The 24,874-nt window shown below is 38.5% G+C and overlaps 1 protein-coding gene across 2 annotated transcripts; it reads left to right on the plus strand.

Moving 5' to 3' along the window:
- Positions 1-5,419: 5,419 nt before the first annotated feature.
- IRAK2 (interleukin 1 receptor associated kinase 2) lies at positions 5,420-24,299 on the plus strand. 2 transcript variants are annotated; one of them, XM_039368466.1, is made up of 13 exons: positions 5,420-5,868; positions 8,511-8,690; positions 9,428-9,592; positions 10,510-10,619; positions 11,990-12,184; positions 13,780-13,826; positions 14,621-14,735; positions 17,209-17,318; positions 18,294-18,489; positions 18,991-19,053; positions 19,842-20,042; positions 20,204-20,664; positions 21,700-24,299. In XM_039368466.1, exons 1-13 carry the CDS (start codon positions 5,661-5,663, stop codon positions 21,725-21,727), a joined length of 2,079 nt encoding a protein of 692 aa, XP_039224400.1. In that variant the 5' UTR covers positions 5,420-5,660; the 3' UTR covers positions 21,728-24,299. The 2 variants fall into 2 exon arrangements, with proteins under 2 accessions (XP_039224400.1, XP_039224399.1); XM_039368465.1 differs by having other exon boundaries at positions 20,204-20,657.
- The last annotated feature ends 575 nt before the right edge of the window (positions 24,300-24,874 follow it).

Here is a 24,874-nt window from a genome sequence, read left to right on the forward strand (position 1 = left end):
AGCCATGAAGTCCTCAGGTCTTAAGAAATTGCCAAGGTTGGACACCCCTGCTTTTAGGTCCTGCATTTATCAGATATCAAAGTTAAACTATTACCGTATATTCCGGCGTATAGGGCAACCCGGCGTATAAGACGACCCCCTAGTTCGACGCCGGGTCGCAAGACAACGCTGAGTCGCAAGACCATCGACGTCGAGTCGCATGCCTAAAAAGTCGTCTTATATGTCGGAAACTACCTGTATTTCCGGCGTATAAGACGATCGACGCTGAGTCACCTAGAAAGTCGTCTTATACGCCAGAAACTACCTTATTTCTGGCATATAAGACGACTCGGCGTATAAGACGACCCCCAAGTTCGGAGGCTGTTTCAACGCTCTCAAAAGTCGTCTTATACGCTGGAATATACAGTATGTTAGAGGTTTCCAGGATTTTGGGGGGGGGGGCAGTGCACATCTTTAGAACTTTGAGAGCATGTTATGGGCACCCTCCTAAAATGCTCATGACCAACATGGCTAGTAAAATAAACCATCCAATTATCAGAATCCGAAAGAAAATCATATTCCTTCCCATGCTCCCTAGTTGCTTTCTCTCCACTTTGTCATTAAAGGAATGCTAAAAAGCAAAAATCAAGGGAAGCAGGGAGTTTGATATAACAGGCATGGGGGGTACATTAGTACCCATCCTTTGTAATGACATAACCACAGGCATGCATCTAAAATAATCACACTGGCTTCCATAGTGTCTTTTCGCCTAGTACATGGATTGGAACTGTAATTTTATTGATTTTAAGTATGAAAATGAAAGGCAGAAGCAAATGTGTAGAGGTTTATGAATTGTTTTAAAGTTTTAAAATGTTTAATGCTATTAATAAATAATGTGTAATCTTATATGAGTTTCACAAAAGAGAACAAGATTATATTCCAATGGACATGGTTTTGGGTTTTGTTTTTGTTTTTGCTTTTTATGTACATGCTTGTTTTTACCATTCCTACAAATGAGCTTTGGACACTGCACTTGGGAAATCGTTACAATAATAAACTTTTTCCCAAGAGTTTGTTACAAATTCTTGCTGAGTGGGTGAGGGAGGCTTGGGAGGGGGCGGGGATGGAGATAGACATTCTGCTATATTAGTGAATAACATAAAAAAAAGAACAATTCAGTTAGCGGATAAATTTCCTAAGGCTGTTCCCTCCCCTGGATGGCTCTACAGCTGGTATAAAAGGTATGATGGATTCTTTCTTTTCCATATAACTGTTGTTGGAACCAAATACTATTTTTGATGTTCTATGTTTCAGGGTGCATGCAGAAATTTTGGCATTCTCTAAAGCAGGGGTGTCAAACTGCCGGCCCACGGGCCAGATGCATCACACAGAAGCCGTGCCCACCCCATTGCCGGCAATGGCAAAACGGTCCTGATATGTTGCGTGATGTCACATGATGTCCCGAATTTGACATGTCTGCTCTAAAGAATTCAAGATCCTAGGTATCCCAGGGTTTCCACCCAATCTGCTTGTTGGGTTTCAAAACATTTTGAATTACCAATTCAGGCTTCCCTATTTCCTCGTGACTTGATAATTGAGAACAATTGTGGGGTGTGTAGTCTGATATTTCTTGCAAATGTTGCTCATGAGCATGAACACTGATTTCTGTTGGCCCTACCTCCTCTATTGCCAAGCATTTAAAATAAAATATCAGTTCTAAACTCTGAAATGGTGGCCATCAATCACCATTGGCTTTCCAGAAGAACTTGGTTTTCAAGAATTTCTGGAAAGCCAAAACATTTTTTGCAATGCAGTATGGAATATGCAAAATGGGTGCTATTCTGTGAAAACTCCTTGCAAGAACTGTCTTAAAATAAAATTTTGGAATTTGTCAACAGGTCATTGCTTTTATTTTTAGGGTGGAGTGGGAATGGAGATGTGTTTTGTGTCCTTCTAAGAGGCAAAGATACACACCACCAGATGTTTCAACTGACTGCAATGAAACATATGCCATTGGTTCCTCTAATACAGGGGTGTCAAACTGCCGGCTCACCACGCCTACCCTATTGCCAGCAATGGCAAAAAAGTCACGATATGTCACGACATGTCACATGATGTTGCAAGTTTGACACCGCTGCTCTAATAGAAGCCCAACAAGCAAAGGCTGCCAGCAATTCCTGGGGCTGAAAAATACTTTTAAATATGTACAGCTGGAAGATTTTGCATTGAGTTCTCCTTATCTTTAAAGTGCTGGTACTTCACCTGGCATTGTCACTGACCATAACTTTTAGGGTGGCTTCTCATTGTGCTCCTCCAACAGCTTGCAGAATACAATCTACTCTGTAGTTTTCATGCTATCTTCTGTTACAAGCAACTGAGGAAAGGCAAGTGCTGGTGATCAACATCTCTGTCTTCTTAAATGCTAAAACCAGGTTTAGTACGATGTCCAATTTATCCTGATTCACCTCAACAAAGGTAGCTTTCTTGAATGTGAGCAGAATGAGAGATTATGGGCAGAAAGTCATTCCATGTCAGAAATCAAGGCTCATTGATAACTCATTTACCAGAGAACAGGACAATCCCTGCAACCAGAGGCACAGCAACACTCAACAAGAAGGAAATACATTTAAACTGTCCAGGAAGAATTTCTTCTCTGCCCTAAAAAAAGCCACTGTCCCCACTCCTGCACAGTGCAATTTCAGTTGACTCTGCTGATTTTTGTAGCTGGATTTCTTGCTACTATCACACAAAGATCATTGTCAATAATCCTGCCATTTAAAAAAATGGGCAGAATATCAAGAGTCACCAGAGTCATTTGTTGAAATGGGCAGTTATAGAAATCAAATACAATTTTGAATAGTAATTGGTGGGTGTTTTTATGGGCAGGAGCAAAATCTTAAGCCAGGAAAGTCACCAGTTGCTGCCTATGGAATGCTAAAGGAGGGAGTAGTATTGTATGAAAAAACAACAGGCTTAATCCAGTTCCAGATGCGGAGTAAGGACACTGCATGAGGGCAGCAGAATTTAGGTTGATACAACTTCCTCTTAGAGGGAAGAACAGTTTTTGTTCCCTTTTTTGCCCACCACCAGCATTAAAATCTTACATCTGAAATTGTTTTCCCTGCCACAGACAGAATTGGATGTTGCAATATCTTTGTTAAGAGCATGGCAGGGCTACATAAATTTGCATAGATAGTTGTCAACCATCAATGGATAAACTTAACCCCAATCCATGGAATGGGGGAGAAAGCATGAGATATAATAAGCAGATGTGGTTGATCGATGTGCAAAACTCACTGGGGACAAAAATGTATAAGAGCCAAACCCTCATTAAAATACCCCCTGGGTGAGCTCTAAATCTGTCCGCGATGTTTTTCCATCTGTTAGAAGAAAATTCTTGGTCTGTTCTGAGCTGGGTCAACAAGCACAGAATGCCTGCTTGAAGTGGAAGTATAATTTATTCCACAGCAATGCAAATGCTCAGTGGTTGAAGGTGACATTTCGAAAAGCAAAGTTTGAAAATATTTATAGACAAGTTTAGGCTTTGTTAGTACAGCATGCTAATGTAATTTGCTTGGAGGGAGGACTGAGCCAAGTCTGGTGAGAAGAAAGTGCCATTTCCTTACCCTATGGCAGTGGTGGCGAACCTATGGCACGGGTGCCAGAGGCGGCACTCAGAGCCCTTTCTGTGGGCACGTGCACCGTCACCCCAGCCCTAGGCCTTCAGCTGGGTTTTATAAAACCTTTTCGCTTTAGGCCTCCGCCATGTGCAAAAAAAAAAGGTTCAATCAGTCAATTTCAACTTCTTGCGGGGAAAAAAAAGATCTTGCAAAGTTGGAATTGATTGAACTTTTTAGTCCCACCCAGTCTGCCGTTACCACTGCAGCCACACCCAGCCAATGGGCCACACCCAGCCAATGGGCCACATCCACCGAGCACTTGACGATGCATAAGTGGGTTTTGGGTTGCAGTTTGGGCACTCAGTCTCTAAAAAGTTCGTCATCACTGCCCTATGGAGTGAGATAATCTTACATATCTCTTTTGTGTGATAGCTGTGGGCCCCAATTTGGGGGATCATTTAGTGTTTATATATAAAGGATTTTGGTATCTTAAGGGGCTTTTGATTTTTCACTTGTTGATATCAGCTTGTGTAAGAGGCTCTTAATAAATTTCAGCCTAAGTATCAATATGGTCTGAAAAGCTTAAGGAGTCTTTTTGTTTTATTGTTTTAAGTTTCACTGATAGCGCCAGGGGTAGCTAGGGGTTAATGTGGGTCTAGCTAGCAGTGGTATTGTGGAGGCTTTCACTTTTTCATATATCTATTTGCATAATTCAAAGAATTAGATATTTTTATAAGAAACTTGCAGTCTGATTCAGCCTTATTGTCCTCATTTTAGTTTCTCCTTTAACAAAGTGGAATGTAAGTGATGTTCAGGGTATAGAGAATTTTATTTAGAAATATTAGGTGCTAGCCTTTTCCCTGGGGCAAACATAGCTTTTTGTTCACGTCTACTAAAAAATATTGTATGACCCTTTCCTGTTAGTCAGGGGTGTCAAACTGCCAGCCCACAGGCCGGATGCGTCACACTAAAACCGCACCCACCCCATTGCCGGCAATGGGAAAAAGTCACAATACATCACAATACGTCACCTGACGTTGCAAGTTTGACACCCCTGCTGTAAGGAAAGCATCCTCCCCCAGTGTTTATGGAGATTCTGTCATCCAGATCATAATTATCCCAAAGATGCTTTTTCACAAGGCAACTAAACTTTCTTGCTTTTCTTTTTCTTTCATCCAAAAAGCTTCTTCAGTTCTGACTGGATGATAGGAAAATGGAAGGATTTATACTTCTTGCAGACAGCTGGTCATTTGCATTCTTTTAGAGAGTCATTGATGCCACCAGATTTATCTGTCATTAGGGTCACCTGAGTAGTGCAAATGGATGTGGAGCCTTCTTGGAACTGTTGAAAGGACTGTGTTGTAGACTGGGGATAGATGATGTCAGATCCCTCCCTCTGTGTTGAGAGAGGACTGTTCAGTTTTGACATAAGCTATCTTCTTTGACCCCTCTTTCAAACCAGCGGTCCTCTCTGTCCAAAATATGGTCTTTGCTGTCTTCGAAACAATGGCTTTTGTTTTTTAAATGCAGATGGACTGCTGACTTTTGCCCTGATGGATTTGTTCTCCTATGTTGTGCCATCCTCCCCCAAATTCTAGTCGCACGAAAGTGTTTACCGCTGCCTGCCTGCTGCCACCTTTCCTTTCAGGGCCTCGCTTCCTTTTCCCCTATAAGTGACCTAGAAACGGCGCAATCAAAACTTCCCCTGAGGTGTTGAAATGCCCCCCTTTGCTAAAAGCCAAAGGCTCTCGCGGCTTCTGCCTCTTCCGATTTGCGTCACGTGTAGAAACTGACGTCAGGCGAGGCTGAATCCGGGGAGCTTGGGGGTGGAGCCGACTCTCTTCCAGGCAGCTGGTCTGGAAGCCGCTGTCCGCGCGTAGAGAAGAGCCGAAATCGCGCCTCGTTCTGGGACTGAGCTGTCAGGGTGCGGAAAGTAGGGGAAAGCGGTTTCGATTTTCTTCATCTGCGGCCGGCGCTGCTGCGGGGCCTCGCTCTCCGGGAAGAAAGTGCCAAGCTCACTTCCCCTTCTAATTTGAACATCTGGACGGGCAGCTCTTGTGCATGGCTAAAGGTAAAGCGACGGGAATTCCCAGACCTGTGACGCAAGCGGAGAGCGAAATGGCTCAGCCGCCGCCGCCGTCCTGTTCCTTGTCCTGTCCGGAGGGGTCCAGCCCCCCGTCTCCTTACCTCCACAGCTTGCCCTCCTGGGTGCTGGAGGACTTTTGCCAGAAGATGGACTGCCTCAACGAGTACGACTGGATGCGCTTTGGTGAGCAAACCGGGTGGGTGGGGGAGAGGGGAGAGAATGTTGCTCTTGAGTTTTCTCTTTTCAGCAGCTATACAGAACGAAGGTGAATGAATACACGTAAGACACAAACACACACACACACATCCACATCCGCTTTAAAACTTCACAAAAGTATATTATTGATTATATATCCACTATACTGTATATATTTGCGCCAATTAACTAAAATATTAGGTCTCGCAAATTCTGGTAGTGTGGCACCATGCCAGAAAGAATTTAATCTCTCTTGGTAAAATGATAGAATCTCTTAAAAGATTTAGAAATCTACTAAAATAAATGATATGGCATGTATGAAAGATCAGAATCATTTTGGAGCTGTGTTTCTTATTTCTGCTTCTGTTTTGTTTTGTAATGAAAGAACTTTCTCTTTTTTTAAATGAAGATGAGGAAATGATAATGAAAATTAATCACATCTGTCAGTGAAAATGCCATAACAGTAAAACGATGAATGATTCCTTTAAGAGGCTTCAGTAGTTTTGGCAAAAGGCATTTCCGTTGAAAATTACTCACTATGATCTGTCCTTATTGTTTAACCCTACTGATAAAAGGCTTCTTGTTAGAGGTGTACCAATTCCATCTCTTGAAATAAAAAAGAGCTTAATGAAAGAGTGATCTCTGGGTCTCCACCTGTATGTTTTCATTATAGTGATCCTCAGAAAATCTTTGGGTATAAATTGTTCTTTTAATTTTCCCACGTGGTTTTTCATTAATGGGAGTTTTTCAAGAGATACGTCATACATCAGAAAGCCTGTCTTATCACTGGCTTTCTAGTTCACTCGCAAACAATTATGAGTCATGGTTTATGAATTGCTGGAGTGCATTCCTGAAGAATGAGGGATTAATAGTCTGCTCTGGAGTGATTTCCCATCAATACAGCAGTTCAAATAAATGAGGAAGACGGCAGCTCTTCTGTGCATGGTATTGCCTAGTCACTACGGAAAGATACCTCTGTGGACTCCTAGGTACACGCACTCCCTTCCCGCACTTTTGCATGTCGAATCCCAGTGTGTAAGCAGTTACATTCCTGATCATTTATGGGAAGAATCACCTCCAGATGAGCAGCAGAATTTGAAAGTTACTTGAATAATAGGAATAAAATTTACCCATTTCTTCCAATACCTACTGGTGAGGCAAGACATATGGATAGATAGCTGGTCATTTGATGTACCACTAATGTTCATAAATGATAGAAAAAATGAAACATAGAATACTTCCCAACCTTTTTGCAAAGCTGTTGTGATCACAAAATGCCACTATAAAAAATGAATACAATGCTGCATTTGCGGCCCATCCCTTAAACAGCTTTTCTCTGTTCCAAGTCCTATGGCATCAGCAATTTATAGCTTCTTCGTGGAGCAGTAAAATAAGGTGTTATATGGGCAGTGAAGAAACTTGCAGAGAACTTTGGCTAAACACTGTTTTCTTATACTTACCAGTCATCTGCTAAAAAGACAAGGAACTGTGGTGAGACCTCCATAGTCATTATTACCTATAAACCTTCTGTTACATTATATAGATTAATGTTAAGCAGAGGTAGGGTAACATATACCACGAGTGTCAAAATTGCCACGTCACACGATGTATCGTGACTTTTTTTGCATTGCCGGAGCTGGGGTGGGCGCGGCCTCCTCATGATGCAACCAGCCCATGGACTGGCAGTTTGACACCTCTGACATATACCTTTCCAGATTATATGATCCTCCAGTTCCCACCAATTTTGGCCACCGTATCACAAAAAAGATGTTGAGAGTTTGAAAAAAATTCAAAGAAGAGCAACTAAGATGATCAAAGGCCTGGAGACTAAAACATATGAAGAATGGCTGCAGGACTTGGGTTTGGCTAGTCTAAAGAAAAGAAGAAATAGGGGAGACATGATAGCAGTATTCCAGTATTTGAGGGCTTGCCACAAGGAAAAGGGGGTTATGTTATTCACCAAAGCACCAGAGGGAAGGACGTGAAACAATGGTTGGAAACTGATCAAAGAGAGAAGCAATCTGGAATTAAGGAGAAACTTCTTGACAGTGAGGACAATTAACCAGTGGAACAGTTTGTCTCCAGAAATTCTGGGTGCTCTATCACTGGAGGTTTTTAAGAAGAGACTAGACCAGACATCTCAAACTCGTGACATCACGTGACATTGCACAACGTATCGGAGCTTTTTTGCCATTGCCGGCAATGGGGTGGGCATGATTTCCTAATGACGCATCCAGCCCGCGGGCCGGCAGTTTAACACCCCTGGACTAGACAGTCACTTGTCTGAGATGGTATAGGTTCTCCTGCTTGAGTAGGGGGGTGGACTAGAAGATCTCCAAGGTCCCTTCCAGTTCTATTCTATTCTTATTCTTGATCATGGTGAGGAATTTGATACATGTCAGATGTTGCCAAACTACAGATCCCAGATTTCCTCATAATTGAACAGCCTGGTCTTAATTGAGATTTGTATTATAGCAACATTTGAAGTAGGTTCCTCACTCACCATTCAACCCTCTGGATTAAATTCTGAGGTAAAACTGTGGGAGTTTTCATGTTTTTCAGATTCAACAAGTTCAACCAGATGATAGGAAAATGAGCTGTTAATCAAAATAGTCTTGTTTTGCTTTCAGCATCTCATGTGATAACTGACCAGACTGAGCTGAGAAAAATCAAATGCATGGAAAAAGCAGGAATTAGTATAACAAGAGAACTAATGTGGTGGTGGGGAGTGCGGCTTGCAACGGTCCAACAATTGTTGGAACTTCTGCAGGAATTGGAGTTCTACAGGGCAGCACAAGTGATTGCAGATTGTAAGTACCTTCTTTCTTTTCTTGAGCTAGGTAAGTGAAAATATGCAAAGAGCAGAAAATTCATAAGAAGTACTAAACTAAATAAAGACATCAGATGAGGGAATGGGAATGCTACTGAACCTAGTTTATACTAACATGTTTCTGGTTGCTTCTGCTTCATCCATATACCTTGATACATTACCTTTTGTTCTTTAACCTTCTCACCTCTCCACTGCATTATTGTCTGGCAGATTCCACACATTCTCAGTGGTGTGAAATTTCATTCTACTGCATTGTTTTCAACAAAAGTAAACAGGAACCCGGAAGAAAAGATGTGAATTTCCTGAAATATAACAGCATCTGCAGCATTTTGGAATGTTTCCGTGAGGTTACTGAATTCTTGATTTGCTTCAGAGAATTCAGATATTTATCTCAATACAGCTTATCTCATTGTAGAATGTGGCCGTTTGTTTGCACCCAATGTCCCACCAAGAAACAAATGAAATATAACTGAACATTTTAAAATATTGTTACAGAGAAGGAATTTATTTTGAAATTGTTACAGAGAAGGAATTTATTTTGAAATCTACATATTGTTATAGATTGTTCTTCATCAAGGCCTATCTGTACAAGAATAAGTGCAAGTATTTTGAGCAGAAAACCCAGCTGAATTGGATTTGCAAGTCTCAATATTCTATCACTCTGGCTCTACACATGTACAATTAGGAATACTCTACCAATATATTTTATCTTTACAGGGAAGTCACACAATCATGATTCTACCAGGCCTCTTTTGAAGCCCCCTGAACAGGAGAAGGAATTGCCACATCCAAGTGGGAAGGAAAATAAAGAGAAAATAGGAAATGGGATGAAAGCATCACCATCATTGCCAAACTTGACACAGATGCATAGAAGACAGAATGGTATGGTACAAAAAAGCATTTAGAATTTTTTTTAAAAAATCGTTAAGTTTTGTTTCATTAACAAAGGGAAGAAGTTGGCAGCCACTGCTAATTGTGTATATGCAACATCTTATTTCTTAAATATGCTATCAAATGTAATACTTTGTTTTCTTGATTCAATCAAAATAAATTAATCTCTTTTCCACACTAGAGGTTGATAGTTGTTGGACTTATCTTGCACAATCATTATCATACAAATTCATCTGTTTCCTGTGGTGCAGGAGAGTGATTAGACTCATGCATCATGCATAATACTAAGCAATAAATCAAACTTAGGGCAATTTTCCTCATATTATATATGCCCAATATAATCAATTTTAATTACCATAAATTCTAGCATGACATACTGTCTATGGATGTATTTATTTATTAAATTTGTTTGCTGTCCATCCCGCCACAAGACGAGTCTACGCGGCTTGCACCATTAAATGGATAATTGAAATTTGAACTCCAGACATCTGGAAAGCTCCAGGATGAGTGGATCTGCTTTCTGGCACAATGAAGTAAAGTCTCCATTGAGTTGAACTCAACCTCTGATGACTATGTAAACAGAGTCACATAGTTTTATTTACAATAGTCAAAAAATGAATTTGCTATTTCTTTCTTCCTGGATGCTTCATCAAGTTCCCAGTGTAGCCTACAGGCCAGAATTCCTTAGTAGCCTCCTGTCTAAATAGTAACTAGATGCAGTCTTACATAGCTTTGTCAAGATCAGCCACAATTGACTAGGGTCTGCAACCCAATTTTAAAATGCTAGAAGATTTATAATTGTTTTAATTTTCACTGAGTACAGATATTTGGAATGAAATAAATCTAACTCTTATGTGACTAAAACTGCAGAAGTAGCCTCTAATGTATTTTATTTCTGTTACTTTCAGATCCTTTTTTAAAAGTAGATTCACACATACCTCTTTTATCTCTACCGCCAACTTCTGTGGATCTCCCACATTCTTTACATTCAAATTTCTCAGATTTCTCAAATGGAAAGGTAAAGACCAGGAAAACTTACATTATTTTAAACTGTTTGCATTTAGCTAAAATATTCTGCAGTCAGTAAAATATATTGCTTAAGCATACAGATAGTAAAACATATTAATAACATTAATTCAAAATATACAGTAAATGCTATTATCAGTATTATCGGCTACAGTTTTATCAATAAAAATAATTCTGTGCATAGCAATTAGCAATGATCTCTGTTAAATATTTTGTTCAACTAAGAGAAATGTTTCATTAGAGATCAATTGTTTGATAGGGTTATTATGCAAGAGGCAAAGTAAAGCATAACAGTTAAGATGCTGGAATTTAAAGCAGCAATCAAATCAAAATCCTGGATGCCAGTCTAATGGTATGAAAAACCATCCATATATTCAGGACTGAATATGTTTATCCCATTCCAGGAAATAGTATCTAAATATGTGGCATTCTGAAGATATACAACTTTAGAGTTACAAAACAAAGCCTATTAGTAGCTGCAGCTGAAATAGAAAAAAGACCCAAGAGAATAATAAAGGAAAAATATAAATAAGAAGGTATTATATTAGTTTTTAGTAACATTTCATGTCATATCTTCAAACTTCTAAGGTTTTATAATATATCACAAAAAACCACCACCAACTTTTAAATAAGGTAGCAACAAAGAATTGAGGCCTTTGAACTATGGTGCTGGAGAAGACTCCTGCGAGTCCCTTGGACTGCAAGGTGTTCAAACCGGTCAGTCCTAGAGGAGATCAACCCCGACTGCTCTTTAAAACGCCAGATCCTGAAGTTGAAACTCAAGTACTTTGGCCACCTAATGAGAAGGAAGGACTCACTGGAGAAGGGCCTAATGCTGGGAAAGATTGAGGGCAATAGGAGAAGGGAGCAACAGAGAATGAGGTGGCTGGATGGAGTCACTGAAGCAGTAGGCATGAACTTAAAAGGACTCCAGATGGCAGAGGACAGGAAGGCTTGGAGGAACGTTGTCCATGGGGTCACGATGGGTCGGACACGACTTCGCAATTAACAACAAGCAACATAGCTGAGCATATTCTGTCAAAATAAAAATTATGCTTCTGCAATATTTCTTACTTAAGTGGTTAAGGTGGCCATAACGCCTCCTCCCCCAAACCACCTGAAAGACATTGTGAATGTACAGGATTATAGCAAAGAACCGATTCTACTGTTTCCCTAGCATATTTGATATCGCTAATCAAATCAAACTGAAATGTACATTTTTTGATAGGCAATTCTAGTTCTAGTAACCAGAACTAGGTGTAGTTGTATTGGAATGAAAGCCTGTGGTGTGACTTGGGATTGAAAGTACTTTTTCTGGTGTTTACCAAAATATCAGTCATGTCTTTTCTCTTAAATATATAGCTTTATAGTTCATCCATTCCTCAGGAGAAAGCTTCTCCTAATCATGACACTGCAAGCCTTTTGTGGATGCCAAAGGAAGTGGAAATTGCCACTAGCGGCTTCAGTGAAAAAAACCAAATTAGTGAAAGCGTCTTTGCTACTACTTACAGAGCTCAGAGAGATAATGCTCACTATGTTGTTAAAAAACTAAAAGAGGTAAGTGTCTGTCTTCATTTATCTCATGAATTGAACAAAATGAGAAAGGCATGTGCAAAGCTGGTTAACAATAGGAGGGCATCTATATAGCCATACTGGATTCTTGTCACTGCCATTCCCATCCCTAGCATTGTGTTTTTGGAAGAAGATTCTTGACAGACATCTCTCATACTTTAGAAAAGGTCTGCAATAATTTCACAGAGCATCTTTTGTTTATCTTGTCTTGAACCCAGACTGGCTAAGTCAGAGCCAAGTTTAGCAAGAGAGGACAAGTTCAAAAATCTGGATCCTCAGTTATTGTTAGGAGTTGAGATAAGTAGGCTTGGATTATTATAAGGGGGTTAATTTTATTGAACTGGAACCAAATAGCATTAAATGTTGAACCTATTTATGGTGATGAGAGAAAGATATGAAGGTCTTGTTGTCACTTTCTAACCATTTTTTCTACAAAGCGATATAAATTGCTTATACAAATTTAATACAATATAAATATAGATCTCAATTAGCTTCCCAATTAAATCAGTTTGGTTTAAAATAGAATTAAAAATACAGAAGCAAAAAAGAACTTCTCTTTTAAAATTAGAATAGAATAGAATAGAATAGAATAGAATAGAATAGAATAGAATAGAATAGAATAGAATAGAATAGAATAGAATAGAATAGAATAGAATAGAATAGAGCTGGAAGGGACCTTGGAAGTCTTCTAGTCCATGACAACCTATACCATCTCAAACAAGTGATTGTCTAGTCTCTTCTTAAAAATCTCCAGTGATGGAGCGCCCACGATTTTTGGGAGTAAGCTGTTCCACTGGTTGATTGTCCTCACTGTCAGGAAGTTTCTCCTTAATTCCAGGTTGCTTCTCTCCTTGATCAGTTTCCAACCATTGTTACAGTATATTGTTGAAAATGCAGATGTAATAATATAATGTGATTTCATTCTGTACAGATAATGTTAGTGAAATGCAATGTGTTAGCATGTTAGCAGAGAGTTCTTGGAGCTTGAACTACTGATGCAATTGGGTAGAGCAGAATAAACACACTAGCCTCTGCTTCTGCAATTCCGATTGTCATTTTGAGTTTAATAGATTCAAATAGGTTTAAGAAAATGGCTAGTATATACCGTAGATACCAGTGGTGGCAAACCTATGGCACAGGTGCCAGAGGCGGCACTCGGAGCCCTCTCTGTGGGCACACGTGCCGTTCCCCAGCTTGCCTCCCCCTATGACCCCCTCCTCACCAGCAGCCCTCCTGGAGAAGAGTTGCTCCTGAGCGTGGCCCAGGCAGAGCACTGCAGCCAAGGACATGGCAGCCAGGCAGCATAGGACTCTGCCCTCATGTCCCATCGCACACAGTTGATGCTGCAGGGTGTGGGCAGAGGGCATGGCTGCCATGGCACTGCTAGATCTGCAGTGGGCCCTGGAGGTGGTAAGTAGCCCTGTGGGCAGGCAGGGTGGGGGCGGGGCAGGGGGTGGAGCAGGGGCGTGGCCAGTTTTGGGGCACTCGGTCTCTAAAAGGTTCTCCATCACTGGTATATACTAATATGTGTAAATATGAACTTGCTGTTCAGAAAAATAATAGGATTCTCTTTATTTCAGAATGAGGGACAAGTATTTTTTCGTACAGAATTGCAAATCTGCTTTCGGTAAGTAGTTGAACAACTCTTTTAGTGGGGATTAGATTAGATCTCTATGAAAACTGTGCATATCTATATAATTAATTCAGTTATTGAATTTATCAATAAAGAGGTAAATAAGTATTAGAAAAGAGCTGCTTTATTTTGCTTTTACATCTTCCTTCAGTGGCTGTTGGAGACTTTACAAACAAGGAAAGCTTATTCCCCCCCCCCAATTGTAAACATTAAATGCCTTCAACTATTTCAGATACTATTTCATTAGTATCTTATTGCTAAAACTACAGTATATACTATTTTAAGTATTATCTACAGGCTTTTACTTTACACCATATTGTTTAAAATTTAGTTCATGTCTTTGAATCAGTTTTATATCTGTAATATATTTATTGCTGACCTCTATATATCTTTTGTCTTATATATATGTATTGCTACTCTTTATAGACCGATACTCTTTTTGTATAGAGTTCGATCTCTCTTTTATATTTTTTGATTGTTTCAGTTTTCTATTCTTGTTCTATCAAGATCTTTGCTTATTCTTTGCTTTTTCTGCCTGTTTGTTCCTAGCTAGGCTTCGTAGCTCTTCTTCTCTTTTGACCCTCAGCTCCATCTGAAGGAAAGGGCTGGAAGAACCTTTCCCTCAACCAGGTCTTTTTGGATTTTTGAGTTTTATGTTTCTTAGATCTCATTGTATTGTGTATGTTATAATGTTTGAATTCTTGGGAAATTGTTGAGTGTCCTGTGGGATTGTGATGGGATATAATTGTAATAAATGAATAAATACAATTTCTTCAAATGCCTTTTAGATGTTGCCATCCTAATATTCTACCGTTGTTGGGTTTATGTGTGGAAAGTGGACTTCACTCCTTGATTTACCCCTACATGGAAAATGGATCGTTACTGGACAGGCTACAGTGTCAGGTAAGTAACAAGCATGCATTTTTGCATACCGCATCTATCAAAAGGAAGTACTTCTATCAGCTCAAGCAGCATGAGAGGGATTATGGGAGTTACATGCCAACTAACAACATTTGGAAAACCTGAGATTGCTCACTGAGGTTGATGTGAGGTTGCAGAGATAGGGGAAAAGGTGCCATGGCTGTATCACTAGCAGGAAGGCAAAGAGCTAATGAGGAATCAGTCACTCCCAAGTCAGAAGCATCAATTTGACTCTATCTATTGTTTAGCCTCAAAATTTGTTTCCCTAACCCTTTCAAAAAGATTTTGGTTGCAGTGATAGAGTGAGGGGAAAAATTATTTGATCCCCTGCTGATTTTGTACATTTGCCCATTCACAAAAAATAATCAGTCTATAATTGTAATGATAAGTTTATTTTAACAGTGAGAGATAGAATAACAACAAATTCCAGAAAAAAAGCATTTCAAAAAAGTTATAAATTGATTTGCATTTTAATGAATGAAATAAGTATTTGTTCCCCTATTAATCAGCAAGATTTCTGGCTCCCAGGTGTCTTATACACAGGTAACAAGCTGAGGAGCATTCTCTTAAAGGGAGCGTTTTTAATCTCTGCTCATTACCTGTATAAAAGACAACTGTCCACAGAAGCAATCAATCAGATTCCAAACTCTCCACCAAGTCCAAGGTCAAAGAGCTGTCCAAGGATGTCAAGGACAAGATTGTAGTCCTACACAAGGCTGGAATGGACTACAAGACTATCGCCAAGCAGCTTGGTGAGAAGGTGATAACAGTTGGTGTGATTATTCAAAAATGGAAGAAACACAAAATAACTGTCAATCTCCCTTGACCTGGGGCTCCATGTAAGATCTCATCTCATGGACTTTCAATGATCATGAGAATGGTGAGGAATCAGCCCAGAACTACATGAGATCTTGTCAATGATCTCAAGGCACCTGGGACTATAGTCATCAAGAAAATAATTGGTAACCCAGTACGCTGTGAAGGACTGAAATCCTGCAGTGACCGTAAGGTTCCCCCTGCTCAAAAAAGCACATGTACAGACCTGTTTGAAGTTTGCCAATGAACATCTGAATGATTCAGAGGAGAATTGGGTGAAAGTGTTGTGGTCAGGTGAGACCAAAATCAAGCTCTTTGACATCAACTCAACTTGCTGTGTTTAGAGGAGGAGGAATGCTGCCTATGACCCCAAGAACACCATCCCCATCATCAAACATGGAGGTGGAACATTATGCTTTGGGGATGTTTTTCTGCTAAGGGGACAGGACAACTTCACTGCATCAAAGGGACAGTGGATGGGACCATATACTGTCAAATTTTGGGTGAGAACCTCTTTCCCTTAGCCAGGGCATTGAAAATGGGTCATGGATGGGTATTCCAGCATGACAATCACCCACAACACATGGCCAAGGTAACAAAGGAGGGGCTCAAGAAGAAGCACATTAAGGTCCTGGAGTGGCCTAGCCAGTCTCCAGACCTTAATCCCATAGGAAATCTGTGGAGGGAGCTGAAGGTTCGAGTTGCCAAACGTCAGCTTCGAAACCTTAATGACTTGGAGAGGATCTGCAAAGAGGAGTTGGGACAAAATCCCTCATGAGATGTGTGCAAAGCTGGTGGCCAACTACAAGAAACATCTGACCTCTGTGATTGCCAACAAGAGTTTTGCCGTCAATTACTAAGTCATGTTTTGTGACTTATTTCACTCATTAAAATGCAAATAAATTTATAACTTTTTTGAAATGTGTTTTTCTGGATTTTTTGTTGTTATTCTGCCTCTCATTGTTAAAATAAACCTACCATAAAAATTATAGACTGATCATTTTTTTGTCAGTGGGCAAATGTACAAAATCAGCAGGAGATCAAATAAATTTTTTCCCTCACTGTAACCCAGTGGATACTGCAGCACTGAAAATCTGGTTGTGTTTAGACAGTAGGCTGTGCTTGATCATAAATTTAATTTAATTTAATGTGATAATTTAATTTAATTTATTATGAAACTTATTTGCCAGCCATTTTGTTTCAAAACAACTCTGGGCAGCATACAATAAAAACATTAAAATCATCAAATATAAACATACCCAATAAAATCACAATACAAGCACAATAAAATCATTGACACAAGATAGAGAAGGAGGCAGCCCAATTCATGGAGAATGAGATGAGTTTAGTTCTTACTTAATCAACCAGCTCCAGTTTCAAACAATGGATCATATGAAAATGGTATAGTTGAAGAAAGTATAGATGCTTTTCCAGAGCCTGGTATCCCCCAAATAGATTGAACTACAATTTCTTTCCCCAATCCTCATGGAGATGATGGTACTGGTAGTTACAATCCAATACAATATCAGGCTCAAAAAGGCTGAAAAGTATGTGGCAGCAGAGCAGTACAGGAGAGTGTTTTGTCATTCATTGCTCAACAGTCATCTTTTTAAAAAACACATTTTTCCTTCTATTGCAGGATAATTCTGAAGCATTAACTTGGGAGAAACGCACCAGGATATCTCTGGGATTAATTAAAGCCATTCAGCATTTACATCAGTTTGGAATTATTCATGGAAATATAAAAAGGTGGGAATCCTATTATATGCATCCTACTGTATTATATATTATTTAGTGAACTACTTAAACTTCTATCTGATTAAAAATGTTGTGTTTTCATAAAAAAGGAGTATAGCTAAACAATATCAGCACAGTGCTGGCAATTAGCTGTGCTTTCATTCATGATCCTTCCTAGCAATTTTATCTTCAATAAATATTAACACAGGATGTAACTGACTCATAAAGTACTTCCTCCTACATAGATGCTGGCTGTTACACACACACACACAAACACACAGCTGGCTTGGCTTTTATGACTAAAAAAAGGGGGAAGCAAAACCTACCTTCAATACTTCAAGGCAAATTTAAGTTTAGAAGTAATCCCGTGTGTCAGACAAATCCTCAAGAGTACGAAATTGTTAGTAAAAAATGTACTGAATCATTTCTTACCTGCTGAATCTACAGTGCACATTTGCAGCTGCCCTTCAACTGGCTTTGGTTTTCTTTCCCTTGTCATAAGTAGGATTAACTAGGGCAGAATAACCAGAAGAGAGCACTTGAAGGAAAAATTGGAATGCACCCTCTGTTCTTTTATTCATTTATTCTGCTCAATACACAATCTCCAGATGTATAGAGTTGCTTTTGGTGAGATGGGCAGCATACAAGTTTGATAAATAAAAAATAAATATGAATACATATTTTCTTAAAGTCTTGTTTGCCCTAATTAAGAAATTGTCATGTAAATAAAATATTGGTAGCTGACATTATTGGCATAATTTATATTTTACGGTACCTTCGTCACATTATGCTTTGTTAGAATTCAAATGTATGTACAGTATTAAAGATCTGAATTAACTGCCATTTCTATTAGCTTTCAAATCAGATATTGGTCACACGTTTGTTTATCAGTTAACATTGCTGTTTTGATTTGTTTAAGGTTATAATTCACATTCAAAGATAAATGTTGTAACTGATCTTTTGTTTGTATTTTTGTCTCCTGTACAGTTCCAATGTTTTGCTAGATGCAAACTTTGTACCACAACTTGGACATTCTGGTCTTAGGCTGCATCCTGTGGAAAAGAAATCAGAATATACTGTGATAAAAACCAAGGTCTTGCAAGCTTCACTAGCTTATTTCCCAGAAGATTTTGTCAGACATGGGCAGTTAACTGAAAAAGTGGACATATTTGCTTGTGGAATTGTAAGTTGTGGTTCTTCATGAATAATCTTACATAATTCTCATGCCAGGAATTGGACATGTTTTCCTTTAATTAAGCTTGCTATCTTACTTCCAGTGCTTTGACTAGTAAAATGTCAAAATGTTATTTCATGAAATTATGCTTGGAGATAAGAAATGTATGAATAAACTCATTTTTCCACGCCAGAGCACATTATTTGCATGGTAGACATCATTTGTGCTATGTTGTGTCTTGGTGTTTTAAGGAAAAAAGAATTTTGGATTATAAGGCTAGGGAAGACTTCTGCCTAAGATTGAAGAGAGAAGTTGCCTGTCAGCATAGGCAATATTGATCTCTATAGAATTGGTTAAGAGCTGGCTTGTATCTGATAGAAAGATTTTCTTCTATGATAGGATTGGATTGCATCTAGGTAGTGCCAGATGAACTGCATAAATAGTCTGAAGATCAGGATTCTCAGCTGTCTTTATAATTTTTTAAAAAATTAATTATAATCATTTTTCTAGATTTTAGCAGAAATACTGACTGGCATGAAAGCAGTGGAGGAAAGAAGAAATCCTATTTTTCTGGTATGTAAAAAATATATTTTAGAAGATTTAAATCTTTGAAGACCCTGAGAGTGAGCATTCCTCAGACTGGAGAATGTAGTTTTTGAATCGTTATTATTTTATGCAGTTCACTGGTTCCACATTCACATCTACATGAGAAGGATGCTTGAGGGTTCCTTCCTTCCTGTTACGATTTCCCTTCCTTTCTCTTCCCTTCCCCCACATAAGCAGATGTTGCTGGGGGAAAGAGAGAACACAGGATTGCAAGAATGGCTGGGCAACTGTCACGGAATGTTCAAAAATGACCACAGCAGCAGCCTGGCAACAGCAGTCACAGCTTCCCAAAATTTCATTTCCTCAAGAGTCATGGATTCTGAATTTGGGGCATATTCTGCAATTTAGCTCCTTTGAGGTACCGTATATGCCAGCGTACAAGGCGACCTGGCGTATAAGACGACCCCCGTCTTTATCGCCGAGCCGCATTCCTAGAACATCGTCTTATACGCCGGAAACTACCAGTATTTCCGGCCTATGACTCGGCGTATGACCCCCGTCTTTGGCGCCGATTTCAGCGCTCGCGGAAGTCGCCTTATACGCCGGCATATACGGTACCTTTCCTCAAAAACTGTTGCCCTATGATACACCATTTTGGCCTGTTAAAATTTCAGGAACTATTTAGTAATATACTATAAGTAGAAAACGTGACAATTACTTTCAGCTTCTTTATGTAAGTGAACCAAAAAATTAATAATTCTTTAAAGGACAGAGAAATATCATCATCTGCATTCTTCCAACCTTTTCTTCAACAGAAGGATGCTTTGCTTGAAGAACTCAGAATCGCAAAAGAATTGTCTTGTACTAAGGAGAAAAACTTTGAAAATCTTGCTGCCATACAAATATGTCATAAATACCAAGATAAGCAAACTGTTTGTTTGACAGAAACAGTCTCTTTATGCTTGGCCACGTCTGCCTGCATTTGCCTGCGGAAAAAGAAAGCAAACACAATAGAGGTAAACTTAATCAGCTTACTAATGGTGATGCCCTTGCTATATAGTCCTTTTATTTTCTTTATTTTATTAATATAAGAGTAAGTAAGAAAACATGGAAATAAGGAAATTGTTTTATTTAATGAAGAAAGTAGAAATCTATTTAACATTCTTGTCAAAAACAGGTGAGTGAAATGATAGAAATTGCAGATCGTCAAACAAGATCTCAGAACATGTCAGAAAGAAGCAGAAATCTTGGACTCTTCATCAATATTCCAGAAGAAACCAATGATGAACCAGCTAGTCCCTTCAATGTTGATTTCTATGGTCATAGCCACGAGGGCTCTGCCAATTCTGGATCTTTAAACTGTGCCACGACATTACCACCTTGTATAAAAGTTTTGCCTCCTGAAACATACTCTGAGCAGAATTTACGGATACCGTGTGAATCTGATGAATCCTGTAACTTTTCATGGGAACCTGTAGAACACGCTTCTTGCTGTACACCAACCAAACACAGTCTGGAGTTAGAAAATGTTTCTTGCACTAAGCCTCTGATGTTCACAGCAAAAAGTACAGACTCCAACAGAACAAATCAAGAGCAGGGAACAAATGATGGCACTGCTTGTTCCTCACAAGGTAAAAGGTAATCTTTAAATATTCTTTGAAGTTGGTAGAAATTAAGATACTGTGGAAAGTTTGATATAGCATCATAGAAATAACAATGACATACCAACAGTTTCTCCTCAGGTTCAATTGAGGAGAGTCTGAAACAATGCCTGAAATCAGCAGTAAATCAAAAAGGGTAAATAAGGTGAAGTAAATGGAAGTCAGTACTGTTTACTGGGAAAATATTCACTCCAATATATATTTATTCTTGTGCTGATAGGATAGAACTCGTATTTAAAAACCTACATGGTGCTGGATGCTCATATGCCAGATACAATAATGTATTTTACCACTTTGGCTAGTTGCATTATTTAATGATGATGCTTGCACTGATGACCTCTAGATTAAATTTTGGAAGTGGTTTGAAATATTGGAGTATGCCTGACAGAATCTTGATCAGAGCTGTCCATACAGAACATATACTGCTAATTCTATAACTGTTTGACTAATTGGTTGGTTTCTAGGTCTGTTCATTGGGATTATATTCTCTTTCCTATAAATTGAGAGATTTTGACTCATTTTAGCTCTGCAATAGTAACCTTACATGTCAGGTTAAGTTAAGAGAAAAGGACTGAAGTAAAGTCACTCAAGTCAATTTCTATAGCTTAATGTAGACTTTAACTTAGGTCTCACCAGTCCCTACTTCAGTACCTTATCATTATACCATGCAGATTTAAACTATTAAATCTGATTTTACTATTTTAAATGTTGTGACTCCCAAATGCTCTGGATTTGCACCTACACAAACCATAAGATTTCTGCGGAATCCTTGATCTGGAGTTTTTTTTCCCTGGTGGTGCTCAAACACTGGAATTTTTCACATAGGGGTTTCCCTTTACTTTTGCAGGATTTGGCTTTCAAAAGCAAACTAAGGCCACTCTTTTTCTGATGAATTGTTAATCTGTTAGAAGTTGTGTTGAAAAGCATTCCATAAAAGTTCTCAATGAAATGGGAGATGAAGCTTGTATATTAATTATTTAGGCCAGTGATATTACTTTGTCTTTTATTTCAGCTTTAATGAAAGAAATAAACATCAATGATAAAAAGAAGCAGCTAATGGAAAAAATAGCATTATATGATGAAAATAAGATAAACAGTTATGACCTCTTTGAATCTTCAATATAAATACATTTCTATCAGTTATGACTTCAGAAGATGGAGCATTTCTTCACCAGCAAAATGGATTTTTATAGTACTGTTATACTTGTTATATATACAAGAAAGCTACATTGATGTTACATAATGAGAAAACATTTTTCAAATCCATTTGTATATGGATTTCTCTTATTTTCCTGTTCTGGTTGAAATTATTTTGTTGATCTAGCCAAAATACTTCCTTAAGCAAAAGAAAAAACATATAAAGGAGCAGCATCCATCAGTTGCAACTTGGTATACAGTTGGTATATTCTCTGAAAACAAATGTATTTTTCTTATTTTGTAGATGGTATTTAATTAGATAATCACTAAGTCTCCTTACAATTTTTCTATGATTTTTAAAATACTGACTCATGCTATTTAAGGACTTACTGCTTGAGAAAAACCATTATGAGCAGATTCCAGTAAAAAATATTAAGTGAAGGAACAATGATAAGTTTTATCTGGTTGTCCTTAATATATGAGTTCATTAGATAGTGCTCAATGTACTGATAAGCACTGTAGAACATTTAATCATAATAAAAGGAATTTTACAATTGGAAGGTAATATACATCTGTATACCAGATGAGGGTAAAATTATATGGTTTTTTTCCTGCTATGTGGATGATTCAGTCAGCTTAGAAAATTCTCCTGCTGTTGAAATACTTCCCAAAGTCAGGATAGGCCATTTTCCCCCTTCCATGTAGATTCTCTTGTAGGCATAGACGGCCTTCATAAAATCCCTGACAAAAATTCTAGAAATTTTCCCATTTTCTGAGTAATAGAAACAACTTTTTTTGTCCCATTACAAAATTCTTTTCTAAGTGAAAATATATAATTTAGAACAATCAAGCACAACACCACTAAGGTTTCATATAATCTAGCTTTGGTAATTTCAGAATTCAGCTCCTATTATTCTGTACCCTGGTTAATATCTTAGACTTAGTGCATATTGAAAATTAAACAGGCCTTAATTTGACCTTAAGCAGACCAATTTTGTTGCAGACAAAACTGGATGGCTATTTAATAGGTTTTCTATTACTTTTGAGGTTTTTGCAGAATATAAAATACTACAACTTCACTTCCATATTTGGAGAATTTGGGGATGACTGAGTAGTAAGATGGACTCTCCTGACACTGGCTTGAATAGTTTTTGTCATGAATAAATTCACAAATTCTATGAATATTGGAGCTCTTTGGTGGTGTTCTGTCCTTATTATGCTCACAAGGAGAAACCCCTTTCCAAGAAATAGGCAGGAACCGCAAGAAAAAACCAACCCCTTTTATTCTCACAGACCTGAGTCAATGTCCAAGGCAAACAAACACAGTCCACAGAAACTATTTCCTCAACACGAACGGTTGCCTTCGGCAACCAGCACCTCCCACACCTTCCCTTTTATAATTCAGCCAAGGCGTGGCTTCCTAATGCCTTCTCCTTTGCCTTTGGAGCCTCCCCATTGCATTCCTCCGTCCTACTCGGTTCTCTTGCCTGCACGTCCGTGCATCCTGGATTTGTCCCAACTGTTCTTCATCACTGTCCAACTGAAGCTCCCAGTACAATTGTGTCTCAGCCTGAGCATGAGTAGAGGGGCTAGGCTCTTCATCCAACTGTAAGTCTTGGAGCTCCTCAGAGCTTTCCTCTGACTCTAATGTCACTCCAGGCCCCTCCTCCCCATCTGATTCCTCAGACTCCGCTGCCGGATCCACTGGCTGGCGAGGAATCACAACAATATAGTAGACTTTCATCCATTTAAGTAATGAAGACTGAAAATACTTTTCTGAATGCAATTATAAAGATCGGCACAAGGTATCTTCAGGATGGTCTATTCCAGCTAGAGTTGACAGTAGAGGTCCTTAAAGGATAAGGTCCCACTGTTTTGTGAGGCAAAGGAAGGTGAAAGCAGAACAGATTTCTGTTACAGCACTGATACTCTGAAACAGGCTGATCCTACCTTGTGGAGGAAATAGGTGATAGTCTAATGCTAACCCTTCTGTAGGATTGTGGTGTGTAATATAATCTAGAACTGGTATTTACTTAGGATTATTTATTGTATCTCTTATTTTTATTTAAGAAATTTTATTATAAGAGTTGCTTCACAGTGAGATAGGCAGTATATAAATTTAACAAATATAACATAATTTATTAAATTGATGTAATAATAATTCAGAGGTTTTTAAAACTAGTTGCAGAAGCATCAAAAACATATTACTAATCTACTATTACTTATTCTTCTGTATCAGAGTTTCTTAAAGTATGGTCTGAGGACCCTAGGGAATTCTCCTAACACCCTCTCTGGAGTCCAGGAACTCAAAATTTGCCAGATATTAAAAATATTTGGAAAAAATGTAATGTCATGTTTTACTTATTTTTGTCATGTTTTACTTATTTTTGTTAAAAATATTTTGCTAAAAATATTTGTTACTATCCAATGCATTAATATAATTTTTAGATGATTTAATAAATATTGTATAAATTTGTCCAGTTTTAATTTTTAATATAGTAAATAGTGATGAATATGTATGACCCATTTAAGCAAAAGCTTTTTTTGGAGTCCTCCATAATTTTTAAAAATGGGGAGAGGTTTTGAGAGCAAAATGTCTCAAAAACTGTTCTATATGGCTTCCACTTACCCTAAATGATTACATTCAAATATATAGCACAATGATATTTGTAGCTGTTTCTTGCAAAGTAACCTGTCATTGCTTCTTCTGTTCCCTTTATCAGAGACCTGAAATAAATACTGTGGAAATTCCTCTTATCTCAGTGCCAGCTGGAGTCATCTTTAGTCCTAATTCATTGAGGAAGGCAGAAGAGCTTTCAGTAGAGAAGGACATTACAGAAATAGAGAAATAGTATTTGGAAGAAGAGAAAGAAGAGAATTTCTCCTTTTTCTCCAAATTTGGAGTGCAGTGTTGTTCTTTCCTTCAGCCTACTGGAGGAGTGTCCATACTGGGCATCTATACCATCTGTGTACTGTGAATTGAAATCCACAAGTCTTAAAAGTTCCAAAAGTTGGATATCCCTGAGCTACATTTAGTGGTATTGAGGACA

Source organism: Crotalus tigris, unplaced genomic scaffold, assembly GCF_016545835.1.
Source record: "Crotalus tigris isolate CLP2741 ecotype Arizona unplaced genomic scaffold, ASM1654583v1 scf7180000020795.235405, whole genome shotgun sequence".
NCBI classification, from domain to species: Eukaryota; Metazoa; Chordata; class Lepidosauria; order Squamata; family Viperidae; genus Crotalus; species Crotalus tigris.